Source organism: Nicotiana tomentosiformis, chromosome 8, assembly GCF_000390325.3.
Source record: "Nicotiana tomentosiformis chromosome 8, ASM39032v3, whole genome shotgun sequence".
Taxonomy (NCBI): Eukaryota; Viridiplantae; Streptophyta; class Magnoliopsida; order Solanales; family Solanaceae; genus Nicotiana; species Nicotiana tomentosiformis.
This window is the reverse complement of record NC_090819.1, coordinates 30,398,545-30,413,556: the sequence shown is the minus strand read 5'-3', so window position 1 is coordinate 30,413,556 and position 15,012 is coordinate 30,398,545. Positions and strand designations below refer to the sequence as shown.

Here is a 15,012-nt window from a genome sequence, read left to right as displayed (position 1 = left end):
ATCCTAACCCGAGTCTTAGCTCCATCATACATATCTTTTATCGCCCTTATATAAGCTACCGGAACACCTTTCACCTCCAGGCATCTCCAAAGAACATCCCTAGGGACCTTGTCATACGCCTTCTCTAGGTCAATAAACACCATGTGCAAATCCCTCTTCCTATCTCTGTATTGTTCCACCAACCTCCTAATAATATGGATAGCTTCCGTAGTAGAACGACCCAGCATGAACCCGAACTGGTTCTCTGATATAAACACCACCCTCCTTATCCTCTCTTCCATCACTCTCTCCCAAACTTTTATGGTATGACTCAGTAACTTGATACCCCTGTAGTTGTTATAATTCTGGATATCACCTTTGTTCTTGTATAGCGGAATCATCGTTCTCCACCTCCACTCATCTGGCATCCTCTTCTGGGAATAATATTAAACAGTCCAGTCAACCACTCCAAGCCTGCTCTACCCATATACCTCCAAAATTCTACTGGGATCTCGTCTGGTCCGGTTGCTTTGCCCTGACTCATCTTACGCATCGCTCTCACTACCTCCTCAACCCTAATACGCCTACAGTACCTAAAGTCTCGGTGACTCTCCGAGTGCCCCAATCCCCCTAACACGATGTTTCCGTCTCCCTCTTCATTCAACAGTTTATGAAAGTACGACTGGCATCTTTTCTTAATCCGGGCCTCTTCCATCAATACACGACCTTCCTCATTTTTGATGCACCTAACTTGATCCAGGTCACGAGCCTTCCTCTCTCCCGCTCTAGCCAGCCGAAATAACTTCTTGTCCCCACCTTTGGCCCCCATTTCCTCATACAGCTGACCAAATGCAGCAGTCTTAGCCTCTGTGACCGCTAATTTTGCCTCCCTCCTAGCTTCCTTATATCTTTCTCTGTTCGCTCTCCTATGCTCCTCGTCGGTGCTCTCCACTAACTTAAGGTACGCCACTTTCTTTGCTTCCACTTTACCCTAGACCACGTCATTCCACCACCAGTCGCCTCTATGCCCGCCAGAGTAGCCCTTCGAGATCCCTAACACCTCCCTTTCCGCCTCCCTTATACATTCTGTTGTTGTCGTCCACATAATGCTAGCATCCTCATCGCTCTTCCAGCCCCCATAGCCGTTAACCGCCTCTCCAACTCCTGCGCATTGTCCTTAGTCAAAACTCCCCATATGATCCTCGGTTGACCCCGTGCAGACCTCTTCTTCCTCTTTAACCAGATACCGATGTCCATCACTAAGAGCCTATGTTGTGTCACAAGGTTCTCACTCGGGATCAACTTAAAATCCTCGCACAAACCCTTATCACACCTCCTGAGGATGAGATAATCAATCTGAGTCTTAGCCACCATACTCCGAAAAGTAATCAAATGCTCCTTGCCCTCTTCTGAAAAATAGAGTTCACAATCACCAACTCAAAAGCTCTAGCAAAATCCAACAGTGAAGTTCCTCCTCCGTTCCTATCCCCAAAGCCGAAGCCTCTGTAGGTTGAATACATCGCACCACCTCATCCAACGCCTCCCAGAAGCGCCTTTTAACCTGCTCGTCCAAACTCGCTTGCGGCGCGTATGCGCTAATGACATTCAGAGTGCTCCCTCCAACTACTAACTTAATCCTCATCAATCTGTCATTTATCCGTTTAACCTCTACCATTGACTCTCTGAGCTCCCTATCCACCAAAATACCTATCCGTTCTTGCCCTTCACGCCTCCGGAGTACCACAACTTATACCCGTCCGCATTTCTCCCCTTCGATCCTACCCACCTAGTCTTCTGAACACATGCTATGTTGACCTTCCTCTTTTGGAGAATTTTCACCAGCTCTATAGATTTACCCGTCAACGTCCCTATATTCCACGAGCCAATTCTCAACCTATAGGAACCCTTGCTCCCTTCCCCTCTGGGCCCCGTCCCGCCCCTGCCCCTTGCCTTACCCCCCGCCCCACCACCCTCCTTCCCCGAGGACATAACCTTACACTGTCATTACAAACCACAGCCGCTATACCTACGGAAGTCTAGAAGGAAAGAAAGCCAACACAGATCAAGCAAAGGTCCAAGCTCGAAGGAAACAAATAGTAACTACAGGCCCACTACTAGAATGACTAGATTAGTTACGAACTACTACGATAACAAAATAAACTACCACAGGAGAAAGAGAAACATGAGACGGGAGGTACCAATTCCCGCTAATATAACCTGGACTTTCGACTTGGTGTAATCCGGATGCTAAGAAACCCGCCGCACTGCCCTTGTTCTTGTCAGCCGAAATGCTCTGTTGCTTTTGCGCGTGCGCTTCCCTCCCGCCACCAAACGGCCACAAAAATGCTACCTGGATATAATCGGGGAGCCGGGGTGTTACTGAAGAACCAGACGATGTCAGTTACCGCCACGTACCGCCACTACCGCTAGGTGAAACTGCTGAAATCTCCGCCGCAGCGAACCCTAAGCACTATTCTGATTAACCTGCACAAAGAAAAGGAGGAGACTAAAAAAAATGATGGTTCCGCTGCCTCTACTACCACTTTACAGTGGGCAACAAAGTTAAACGGGGAGGCAAAATAGGGGGTAACAGGGAAGAAAGAGAGGGGAAGAAAGAAGGGGAAATAGAGATAGGGGAGAAAGATAGAGAGGGGGGAAGGCGTGGGGGAAAGAGAAGAGAGATGAGGGGGGAAAGAGAGGAAGATAGAAGAGGGGAAAAGAAATCGAAGGGGGAATCGACGTCGTTGGTATTCGCCGGAAAATCTGCCGGCGCCGGTCACACCAGAAGGAAAGGACAAAGAAAAATAAGGAGAGAGAAAGAAGAGCAAGAGAGAGAAAGAGGGAAAAGAAAGAGAGAAGGGACGAGAGAGGAGGGGAGGGCCTTGGGGGAGGGGGGCTTACCTGTGACTCGCCAGCAATGGAGCGCCGATGGAGATGGGTGCAGGTACGTAGCAGGTGAACGTTAGGGAGATGGAGAGGTGAACGTTAGGGAGATGCAGTACTACTGTATTACTGTATATAGATGCTATTCTTAAAGTTAGAAGTTATTGTAGTCCAAAAAAATAAGTTATTACAGCTGTGTCCTTTCCCTATGAGTTCTTCTGTTTAATATTTTAGGGGTATTTTGGTCTATCAATATTATATTCGTGCTTTTATAATAATATAAGCTCTCATATTTCTAAATGGATTTGGACAATATAACACGTTTTCAAATTAAATTAGTAATATAATTTTTTTAAGAAGTATATCCTAAAAGTAATAGGATTACAAGGCTAATATCTATGCCGAAAAATAATTATACTAATAGGATTCCTAAAGGAAATCATGTAGGATTCCTAACGTGTAATATTATGTCCTAAAACTAATAGGATTACAAGGCTAATGTCTAGAATTCCGATTATGTCCTTTTCTTGTGAGTTATTATGCTTAATATTAAAAGGTTATTGTTCTTCTGTTTAATATTTTAGGGGTATTTTGGTCTATCAATATTATATTCGTGCTTTTATAATAATATAGGCTCTCCTGTTTCTAAATGGATTTGGACAATATAACACGTTTTCAAATTAAATTAGTAATATGAATTTTTTAAGAAGTGTATCCTAAAAGTAATAGGATTACAAGGCTAATATCTATGCCCGAAAATAATTATACTAATAGGATTCCTAAAGATAATCATGTAGGATTCCTAACATGTAGTATTATGTCATAAAACTAATAAGATTACAAGGCTAATGTCTTGAATTCCGATTATATCCTTTTATTGTGAGTTATTATACTTAATATTAAAAAGGTTATTTTTGTAATTTAATATTTTATTCATGTTTTTATAATAATATAGATAGATAAATATAGATATATATAGATATAAATATTAATAAAAAATTATTTTACTAAACACGTAAATAAGCTGAAAAGGCTCTTATTAGCTTATAGCTCTACAAGTATATCAAAGTCATTTACCTTATTATCCCTCACATATTTTTATAAATTCTAAAGTACCTTTCCCTCATATGCCCTAACCCCACGTTATTTCTTTCCCTTCTTCAATCTCTCGTTCCTGCTTATTCTCCGCCATAGCAGGTAACCTTTCTTCTCTTTATAATTGCAATAAATATTTTTGTTGATCAAATTTGGTATTTTGTCACGTGACTTCCTCATTCATCTGTCTGCACATATTCTCCGAAATTAGCCTAGTAATTTTTATAACATACTCAAAGATAATACTAGTGATACTTATGCAACCTCAGGCAATGAGACAATCTGCAGAAAGTGCAAATGATAGAAGTTGAAATAGGAAGTTGTCAAGTATACAGAAAGAATAAGGGAAAAAAATCCCTCATAAATTGAAATAATTTTATCTAATAAATTTATAACTTTAAAATAAATCAAAAGTACTTAAATCAATTTAGATTTAAAATATGATAAGTAATTTATTTTAGTATTAAAAGTTTTAAGGATATTTTAATGGCACTTTTTCACCAAACATATTATTTGCTTATTTTAAGTCTCCGCACTGCTTTTTCTTTAAATTCAGCACTTTAAAAGTGCTTTAAAACCCAATTAAGCTAATCCAAAGGGGTTAGATTATATATTTTAGCTTTGTTGGAGAAGGATAAAGGGGTGGGAGAATCCTCCACTGTATTTTGAACCGTGCGCCATCGACCTGGATTTCTCAGTTATTAAAAAAAGATTTGTGACGACGTTTTGCAGGTTCTTCAAGATGGTTGAAACACTATTCGAAGATATATTTACAGTCACTCAAAAAGATCCGGATGGTAAAAAGTTCGATAGAGGTATGCCAATTTATCATTCTTCCCCGCTGTAATTCATCAATTTGCTTATGCTCTGTATTAGTTGTTCTTTTCAATTGTTAATTGAATGAACTTTACACTATGTGAAGAAACGCTGTCGGTAGATGTGAATGACACTCTAAGGGTGTGACCTAGTGGTGAAATAAGTAAAGAACCATGAGGTCTCAAGTTGACAAAAAATATTAGGTGATTTCTTCTCATCTGATTAAGCCTTGGTGGACAGAGTTATTCGGCACTTGTATTGGTGGGAGGTAGCAAGTACTCGGTGAAATAGTCGGGGTATGCGCAAGCTAGTCCTGACACCACTGTCATAAAAAAGATGTGAATGATTGATGCATCACCCTAGATGATGTCCTAACTTTGCATTCCATGATAATATACTTGTTCTGACCATATTTATTTTTATCTCAAGGGGAAGTGATAATATGGTCATGTTACACCACTTGAAGAATAAGTTCAAGGAAATTAACTAAGATAGTTTGTTCACAGTAGACCAGGGATGATTAGGATATGACCTCTTGTCACGCCCCGAAATCGAGGAGCGCGACCGGCGCTCAACCGAGTGAACCCAACCGAGCAAGCCTATTAGATTTTCTTCTACCCAAACTCATTCATGAATAAAGAGAACATATATTTTCGTTAATCAAATAATAAAGTGATCATGTCTGCAATACCAATTTCTTACCATTAGTTACTTCATTTTAAAGTCTCAATTTCACACACATTTTTCATAATCTGAAGTGAAAATAGTAATTCAAACACAACATAACGAGTTTGACTTCCCCAACACCAATATACAACCCACACTATGTCTACGGAGCCTCTATAGATAAAAAAGAGTATAATGATAATGCCGGCAACAAGGCCCCGGCTATATCTCAAACAGAATACACAAAGTACAAAAGATTCATGACCCCGGGATGAAGTGGGGCTCACCAAGTCAGCTGGGAAGAAGGTGTACTGCTATCACTGATAAATATCTCCTGCTGTGGAACCATCTGCATCCATTTAAAGATGCAGCGCCCCCGGCAAAAGAGACGTTAGTACTGTCGAATAGCACTAGTATGTATAACTAAACACCCTCTTAATAGAATGACAAATAATACAAACAAGATTATCATAATATCAATGGAAGCCTTAATCAACATCAAACCTCAATTTAGGATATCAAATTAATTATCATATCTCACATTGGGAGATTTTTAGTATCGATATATTATTGTCCAAAATACCACTATTCGCAATACCAGTACCACCGTACTCTCAGCACGGAGTCCGATCACGACCCGATCGGCTAGGGTATCTCATTAGAGACATCAACCACAATTACTCTCAATATCAATACCACCGTCTTTAACACGGAGCCCGATCACGACCCGATCGACTAGGCTATCCATTAGGGACATCGACCACAATCACTATTTCAATTACAATTTCCAGCACAATCACCACCATATGTGCAGCATGGTGTCCGATCACGACTCGATCGGCTAGGCTGTTTTATTCGAGACATCAACCTTTTTATATCAATCATCGCATTTCATACTTCTTTTACCTCTTTACATTTCATTTGCACTAATGGCCATAATTATATAATCATTCTTGGCACGTTGGCCGTATTTAGTATTTTATGCTCACCTTTTCACTTTCAAACATCAACATTATCATTACCAACAACAACAATTCAATTCAAGGTGTGTAATACACATGTGAGCAATTAAGAGTGTAAGGTACATAGAGATATTTCATAAAATTTGGCATAATAGCCTTCGTTTGAACTCGACTTGAAGTCGAAACATTATTAATGCACAGCCCATACTTGAACACATCCTCAATTGATAACATAACATGAATAAAGTATTTAGGATACTTATTGAACATATAACTCTTGACCCAATCTTACGGAATAGCCCATTTTATAATGAACCACTCGGGACTTACATAATTTACATGAATATCGTGAGATTCAATTCTTAGTGAAGAGTTTAGCCAACATACCTCAATCGAGCTTCCTTAAACTCTAAAATGTTCCGGAATTCTTAGCAACTTCAATCTACTGTAGAAATATAACAAATTGAACCAAAATTAGGAAGATGCTCATGGTTCTAGCTTATTTGAGCATTTTATCAAACACTAGGTGTGCATTAAGGTTTCAAGGCCCTTTTATGGAGGATTCCATCACCCCACAACCCAATCTTTACCATTTTTAGCTCAACAATCTTCCTACGCCCTTTGATAACACATGCATGTAAAATAAATAACTCTCATGCCCAAAAATTATCTTGCTAATTACCCATTTCTCGAAATTGAGGATAAGGGTGTAGAATCTTACCTCTAGGATGAAGACCTAGTGAGTTTCCTTCTTAATCTTTCAAAATTTGAGCAAGAATTGAAGATCAATTGTTGAGGAACACCTTCTCACTCTAGGGCACTCTCTCTCACTCTAAAATGTCAGATTTTAGCTCAAAAATGGCCCAAAGCGTGTATTTAACGAAGTAGGGTCGGGTTTTAAAAACCCAAAAATGGAGCTCCGGAACAAGGTCTGCGATCGCATAATCGATATGCGGACCGCATATCGGCCGCATAATTTGGCCTCCAAAACTGGACGCGATTGACCTGGTATGCGGCCATTATGCGGCCCGCAGACCTGTTCTGCGGTCACATAATGCACCGCAGAATTGGTCTGCGGTCGCATAATGCGCTGCAAACCTGGTCTCCAACCTGCCCTTGCCTGTCTCACTCTGCGATCATTATGCGGTCCGCAAAGTGATTCTGCGACCGCATAGTGGGCCGTAGAAACGTCTTCTTTTGCCGAAAATTTTCCTTTACTCTCCGGTGCATTGTTCAGCCCAAAACGTCCGAGTCGCGGCGAGCATGCTCGCCGCGAAGAATTTCTAAAATCCTTAAACATCTTAAAACCAATTCGGTACCACGAAATATTATTTTTCCTTTGCGAAATTTCACAGGGCCTTACACCACTTATCCCAGATAACTTGAGCTTGTCTTCGTTCTCTTCTTAGACAAATGAAACTTTGCTTAGATGGTTTGGCACCCTTAGTTGTCGATCGAGAAACAGGGGAACTTGTGAAGAAAAAGGCAGGTGTTGTTGCTTTATCATTGCGTCTATAGTGCGAGCCATATGAACACTTTGAAATAAGTGTGCTTTCGTTATGTAATTTGGCCCACCCCAGGATTCTGACGACAATTAGGAGAAAGAATAAGGTTAAAGGAAACAAAGGTGGTGTTTTTAAAGTTATCCTTGTCACGTGGACATGTCAAAAAAAGTATTCATGTAGTTTACCTGAAATGCCTATGATGAATTTTGATAAATTTTGTGCGTCTGTAATGGCTTTCTTATAGCCTATTTGGCCAAGTTTCTCCAAAGCCAAAAATATTTTTTTTTAAAGTGTTTTTTTTTTTTTTCAAAGTTGAGGTGTTTGGACAAGCATTTAGAAGAAAAAAATATTTTTGAGTAGAAGCAGAAGCTGTTTTGGAGAAGCAGAAAAAAGTAGCTTCTCGCCAAAAGCACTTTTGAGAAAAATACTCTTAGAAGCAATTTTTTAAAGATTGGCCAAACACTAATTGCTACTCAGAAGTGCTTTTTGAATTAATTAGCCAAACACAAATGCTTGACCAAACATCCAAAAGTACTTTGAGAAAAGCACTTTTGTGAAAAAAACTTCTCAAAATAAGCTGAATTTAGAAGCTTGACCAAACAGACTATTAGACATCCATGTTTGCTGGACTTCGTAGTCTTTCTTTTTTCTTGGTTTTCTTTTCCTGGGTAAATAACATCATCCGTCCTACAGTAAGAGCTACCTTTGAGACAAAGATATGGTCTTATATGACCTTCTTTTCGATAGTCTCCACTATAAATGATCCAATTTTTCGTTTTATAATTACACCTTCTAGTGTCTTTCTCATGAGCGATAATGGGCATAGGAAAGGGCATGTGGTTGTGTGGTGGTTCATCAGACTGTGTACAGACCAAATTACTATTGGGAGCAATGAGCATTGAACACTAGAGTACCTATAAGTGTATTGCTCATTGCACATGCGATCGAGTAATAAAATAGAGTTGGTGCAGTTTCTTGACAAACTGTGAATTTTGGCATATGATAGACTAAATTTGGTTTATTATTGCCACCACGAATTATTAAGCTGCAGTAACACATGTTTTTGCAAATGATGTGATCAAGAATATCTTGTGCATTTTGTAGTTAATCGTATTGAAGCACGAAGTGAGCAGTTTGATATGTACATGCTGTTGGATGTGAACACTGAGATATATCCTATGCGTGTGAAAGAGAAATTTATGATGGTTTTAGCATCTACTTTGAACTTGGACGGGACGCCAGATACTGGTTATTTCATTCAGGTAATTTGCTGTAATGATTTATGTCTATCCTTGTAGATTTGCAAGTGTTAGCCTAACTGATATAATTCTAATTTTTGTGATTTATATTAAGAATCCTAAAGATGGTACTTGAAGTTACTTGAAGTCTCCAGGATTTGTGTTTAACTTACCATGGCGAATTATTTTCATCAAGTAAGAAACATCATGTGCCTTTTGATGCAAATATATGTATATTCGTTAGAAAACTAACTTGCTATATAATGGCTTTTGGAATGTACTGTTCTTGAAGAAATGAGCCCCTTAAAATATTTTGGTTTTGTGACCTTGTCTATCTGGAAGTGTTTATTAAATCTCATCAATTAGATAGCTCTTCTATTAACTAGATCTAGAAACTAGTGAATATATTAGCTTATTTTTGATGTCTCTTTTGATGTGTCATAGGACACATTTTTGCTCCACAGAGGTGTGGTTCCTTATGATACAGTATGTGATGGCTGTTTGATTGCATTCTAAGATAATTGGCAGGACAAACTAGTGTTTAAGATAGCGTGTGGCGACAAATAGCGACGAGGGCCCGCTTCACTGAGGTGAGAGGCGAGAAGCGAAGCGCTCGCCTTTTTGATGTGAAGCGACAATTTATACAAAAAAATAAAATATTAAATTTGAAGCGACAATAGCAACAATATATTAATAAATATATCAATTCAAAAATTAAAAACTCAATAGATAGTGTTGCTCGATAAAAAACAGAGTTGAATGCTACTCTCTGTTGAGTGCTGCTCGATCAAAAACAGAGCAAAAATAAGAAAGAAGAGAGGAAGAAAGAAAGAAAGGAGAACGAAGAAAGAAGACTAAAGAAAGAAGAAAGAAAAAGAAATGGCAGAAGAAGAACAAAGGAGAAGAAGAGAAGCGTACCTGGCTGAGTCGACTTGGATGAAGAAGAAAATGGCAGAAGAGATGAAGAAGAAAGAAGAATCACTGTGGGTGGGTCGACTTGGAGAAAGAAATTGCTAGTCTGCTCGGCTGCTTGAAGCTTGAAGAAGAAAGAAATCCCTGAAAACCCTAATCGCGGGTCTTTTTCTTTTAATCCCTGCGCTTTTTCTTTTATTTTTTGAAAAAGCGACGCTACAGTCGCCTCTCGCTACACAGGCAGAGGCGAGCGCTATTTTGAAAACGCAACGCAACAGAAGAAAAAGGTGTTGGATGCTTGCATCGCTACGCCTCACGCTATTAGCGCTAAGGCGAGCGCTATTTACAACACTGGGACAAACAAATGGTATCTGCCAGATAAAGGTGTAATCATTTGGTATTGCCATAACTGGATTTTATCGCCATTCGGCACTGAAGGATCCATCTATAGTGCTATTTGGATGGTAACGAAATGTTATTTGGTTCTTTTTCTGTTCTTAGGATTTCATTAGCTTTAAAGAAAGAGGAAGGGAAAATCAAGGAAAGCAAGAATAGATAAGAAACGACTATGACATATGCAGCAAGAGTTTCTGTCATATATAAGATTATTTATAGATGGTGCAATGCTTTAAATTCTGAGCATCTAGAGAAAGAAAATTTGCTTTGCATTTCTTATATGTAAGATGGCCTCCAATTTTATGATTTCTGCTATTTGTATATTCATTATGCTTCAATATGTCATTATCCTCGCTGGAGCATTTGTTATATCGAGTGGATGTACATTTATATACATGGCTCCGTTCCTTTTACTTTCCACGAACACACTGTTCTGCAGAGAACTGAAATAACCCTCTTCTAAGTAGGTATACCTTACTAATGATTTTAGTTTCACTCATGGGCTAATGAGAAAGGAGCCCTTACAGTTGCTATTCTCTTCATTTCCCTTTTCTTCCCTTACCTCTGTAGAAATAATCTTGATTTTAATGTTAAATTGTTGATTTATTACATATATTATTAATCTGTTTTGTCAACTCGCCTGAGACTAAATCAGGCCCCTTTTTCATTTTTTTCTCCAACAATAACAACAATGATGCCTCAATTCCAAACAAGTTCTATATGAATCCATGTTTATCCTTTTTCCATTTCTTTCTCCTTCTCTCCTTTTTTGAGAAATATGAACACTGATAAAAGATGACTTCGGGATTTATTTTGATCTTTTTCACCTTTTCTCCTCTTTTTACATGAACATTGATAAAAGATGACCTTGTGATTTATTTGGTCTTTTTCGAAGTTTCTTTGCCTGAAATGAAAGCTTTACTGGGGTTAACATGATTCTAGCTTGGAAAACACAATTGGTGAATATGAAAAGAAACAAGTCACATGAACTGGAAATGTCAATCTGGGTCAGGCTTGATTTGAAACAGAGAAAACCAAATTTATGTGGTTCTCCTTTTAGTTTCCAGCTCTTGCATTTTGGAGAGACCGAAAACCTGTATGCATACACACATTTTGGTTTCAAAATCTTCTACAGATTTGAGTACTTTCTAGTTTCTACTGAGTCTGAATTTCTAATTTTCCTCAACGTCCCTTGGTTTTCTCAAACTCCCTGCTGATTTCCAACCTTCTTCTTGCTATCCTCCCCCCCCCCCCCCCCCCAAGGGGCTTGAAAAAGCTAACACCAAGCATGAGAACTGGCCTGTTATGGTACGTCATGGTGAATGTGGCTTTCATATTTACTTTGCTAGAAGCAGAGGGACATGCTTATCAGAGTTACTTATATTCCTTTACAAGACTTCTGTTCCTTTTGTATGAAGCAATTTTGAAAACTACAGGAACGTCATGGCCGCCCCAATGGTTATGTGAACTAACCTTCTGTCCGTACTTTGATATCTCTAAGACTTAAACCATGGAATCAAAATTTTCCCAAATAACCTTGTTTTTCTTTCTCCTTTCTATATCTTGATTTTTTAATGAATCTTTCTCATTTATCTTCTATTAAATGTTTTGGGTTCACGAGATTTTTGCTTTATTGTTTTCTAAAAGGTACTATGCAATCTCTATTTTTGTCAAATCCAGTTAACTGGGAACCACAATAAATTTGGTAACCTAGCAGAATTACCTAACATCTTTCAGTTGGTGTTTGCTTATGGATTTCCTTAAACTGACTTTATGGGTTGTCGAGCCAACATAGTAAATAGTACTGCCCGAAGTCTTCAGTTTTGAAAATTGTCACTATAGCCAAACCAGAAAACCTGTCTAGTGGTCATTTAACTTCCTAATCTCATAACATATAAATATTTTTTAAAGACTTAAGACAACTGTGATGCATAAGGAAACACATCAAGATCTTTCAAGTCTCCTTTGTGACAAATGTCATTTTTTGGAATCTTTTTGCCATGATTGTAATGTGTGGTATTTATTATCTTTAAGTTCGCTTTGGCATGTTTCCTCGTCGTCAAATAGCTATGGAGCTCCCTTTCAATGCCCATTCTCTTATTCCCCGCCTTACATTCTCCGCCATTGTACAAATTCCACAAACCCTAAAGAATTTGTAAGATGGGTTTTCAATCAACACGCCATTTCCAAAAAGATCTATTGCTTGATTTATGTGATTCTACGCCTTACATTCTTCGCCATTGTACAAATTCCACAAACCCTCCCCAGACCCCACTTGTGGGATTACACTGGGTTTTTTGTTGTTGTTGTTGTTGTTGTTGTTGTTGTATCTTTTATTGCTACATATTTTTATGGACTCGACTATGGATTTGTATCTGATGTGCGTGTATAAGCATCCGGTACAGGTAGATGCATTTTTTGTAGCTAATCTTTCGGTGTTTCTTGAAAGATCCATGCAATATCCACAACCATACCACATTGACATAATAACGGAGACCTAGGAATGAGTGGTGTGGAAACCTAGTCTGCAAGTATGATCCTTGTACCTGCTAACATCAGAAAGAATGTTTCCTAGCTGTTGTTATTCTCATCCTTGTGTACTTGAACATCCTCCTGTATGTATTTTATAGTTGGATGTTTATGTGCATCAGAAGTAGGCTAAATACATAAGAACCCCTTGTCTTTTTTCAATGAGTAGCCCATAATTTCCTTCAGTTTATGCATCCTCTTGTGTTTTCAATATATAGGCTTATCAATAATTTCCTTCACCAGTGAAGCTTACACTTGGTTTACTCAAACAGTGTACTAAAGTTAAATATTTTTTGTTCAATTTAATAATACACCTGGTCTGGAAATCCATATAAACTTGTTGAAAAATAGTACACAACATAAGCAACAGATCCATATGGGTTATACCAGCTACTTGGAGTTAAGTTTAGTCGTGATGATAACCCTTACTTAGGTCTAGTGTTTGTTAGTATATCAGTAGAAAATATAGAGGGAGGCTCTCATAGGGATTCACATAGGCGTACTTGTTGCTCTGAAACATGTATATAAGAAAACACTTCTATGGAAGTCTTTAATATGCCACATATTCTCCCATGGCTTCAACCCATGCAAACAAAATATTGAAACTCTGAGTAAACTTCCATGCAAAAGATGATGTGGCCAAACTTGAAACGATAATTAAGACTTCTGTTTGGCAACTTAAATATCTTAAGCTGCTAGGCTTGACCCCAATATCCTAGGTAAGAGATAGAATCTCGCTAATTGGAAGGAAAAGGAGGGCTTCGATCTATTCTAGTTCAGTTTCTTGGTATAGAAAGACCTCTAGCTAACCTCTAATGCAATTGTCTGGCTAAATGCATGTATGAACTTCTTTCTTTTTCTTCGTTTTTCATTTGACTGTCCGATACTTGTTATGTCTGGTGGTCAAACTCTTAGAAATCCAGATAAAACTTGATGGTATTGCAACGTGATGGCAGGGTAACAAGAAATCACTTGCTGACAAGTTCGAATATGTCATGAATGGGAAGCTATATAGGATCTCGGAGGAAGGTTCAGGAAAGCATGTTAAAGCGTATGTTTGGATAACTTTTCTCAAATTCAATTCAATTCCATGAACATGAATTTATTATTTCTGACATGTTTTTGCCTTGTCATTTGTGCACACCTTAGCAATATCTGCTTTTTGCTTCTTGTTTCCAAGAGTTGATATGGAATTGGCTCAGATTGACTTCTTAGATCTCCCATATGCGAAGATTAGATTCTAAGTGCCATTTCTATTTTATTCCTATGACTTATTTCTCAGTAAGAGTTTTTTCTATTGCATTTAATTGTGGAATATAAATGTACTTTCCTATACTCGGTTTTCTCTGTTTTCAACTTTTGGGCTAGAAGTCCACTTTTTTTGCTTAATGTGTAATCTATTTCAATTTAACGTCTAAATTTAGTGTTTGAGATTTGTCTATCTTCTGGTTGTTGGGACCAATCGATTTACTGGTTTTTGATAAGCAACATTTTATTAACGTAACAATGGATTTACTGTTTTTTTGGGTTTTCAGAGACATCTTTGTTTCTTTTGGAGGACTTCTGATGCAGCTGAGGGGAGATCCATCCATTGCAGCTAAATTTGAGCTGGATCAGAAGATTTTCCTTCTCATAAGGAAGGTTTGATTTAAAGAATTGGTAATAATAACTCAATTTTAACTTGAAGGCGACAGAGCATTTGTCAGCTAAGCTACTGGCACGTGATAAATTTCGCGTGGAGTTTAGTTTCAAGAAATCGAAAGAATGTAACTGAGATGATAATAGAGACCAAGGAATGGAGCTCTATATATGTTGTTGAGGTGCGGAAACCTAATGTGCAGTTATGATCTTTATATCTGGTGACATAAAGGGGAGAATATTTTCCAACTACTAGTATTCTGTGATGGAAATATTTAGAACTCTTATCAACTGGTAATATAATTGCAGTCCATGAATTAGCTGTTATTATTCAGAGCCTTGTGTGTGTTTGAAAAATTTTCATGTATGCATTAGGAGGTTGAATGCATAAAA

General features: G+C 38.3%; 2 protein-coding genes across 2 annotated transcripts; one reads left to right on the top strand and one right to left on the bottom strand.

Moving 5' to 3' along the window:
• Positions 1-376: 376 nt before the first annotated feature.
• LOC138897258 (uncharacterized) lies at positions 377-1,654 on the bottom strand. The gene is made up of 3 exons (XM_070183220.1): positions 1,413-1,654; positions 1,063-1,315; positions 377-970 (listed from the first exon to the last, which is right to left on the bottom strand). Exons 1-3 carry the CDS (start codon positions 1,652-1,654, stop codon positions 377-379), a joined length of 1,089 nt encoding a protein of 362 aa, XP_070039321.1.
• A 2,283-nt stretch (positions 1,655-3,937) lies between these two features.
• LOC104085507 (DNA-directed RNA polymerases II and V subunit 8A-like) lies at positions 3,938-14,953 on the top strand. Its single transcript, XM_009589560.4, has 5 exons — positions 3,938-4,059; positions 4,690-4,772; positions 9,011-9,168; positions 13,938-14,032; positions 14,517-14,953. The coding sequence occupies exons 2-5, from the start codon at positions 4,700-4,702 to the stop codon at positions 14,626-14,628; spliced, it is 438 nt and encodes a 145-aa protein (XP_009587855.1). The 5' UTR covers positions 3,938-4,059; positions 4,690-4,699; the 3' UTR covers positions 14,629-14,953.
• Positions 14,954-15,012: the final 59 nt, after the last annotated feature.

Coding starts and splice junctions, on each gene's coding strand:
- LOC138897258 (XM_070183220.1), bottom strand. CDS start 1,654: ATGGTAGAGGTTAAACGGATAAATGACAGATTGATGAGGATTAAGTTA. Junction 1,316..1,412: donor TTGCTAGAGCTTTTGAGTTG/GTGATTGTGAAC, acceptor TCTCATCCTCAG/GAGGTGTGATAAGGGTTTGT. Junction 971..1,062: donor GTGGACGACAACAACAGAAT/GTATAAGGGAGG, acceptor GACGTGGTCTAG/GGTAAAGTGGAAGCAAAGAA.
- LOC104085507 (XM_009589560.4), top strand. CDS start 4,700: ATGGTTGAAACACTATTCGAAGATATATTTACAGTCACTCAAAAAGAT. Junction 9,169..13,937: donor ATACTGGTTATTTCATTCAG/GTAATTTGCTGT, acceptor ACGTGATGGCAG/GGTAACAAGAAATCACTTGC. Junction 14,033..14,516: donor TCAGGAAAGCATGTTAAAGC/GTATGTTTGGAT, acceptor TTGGGTTTTCAG/AGACATCTTTGTTTCTTTTG.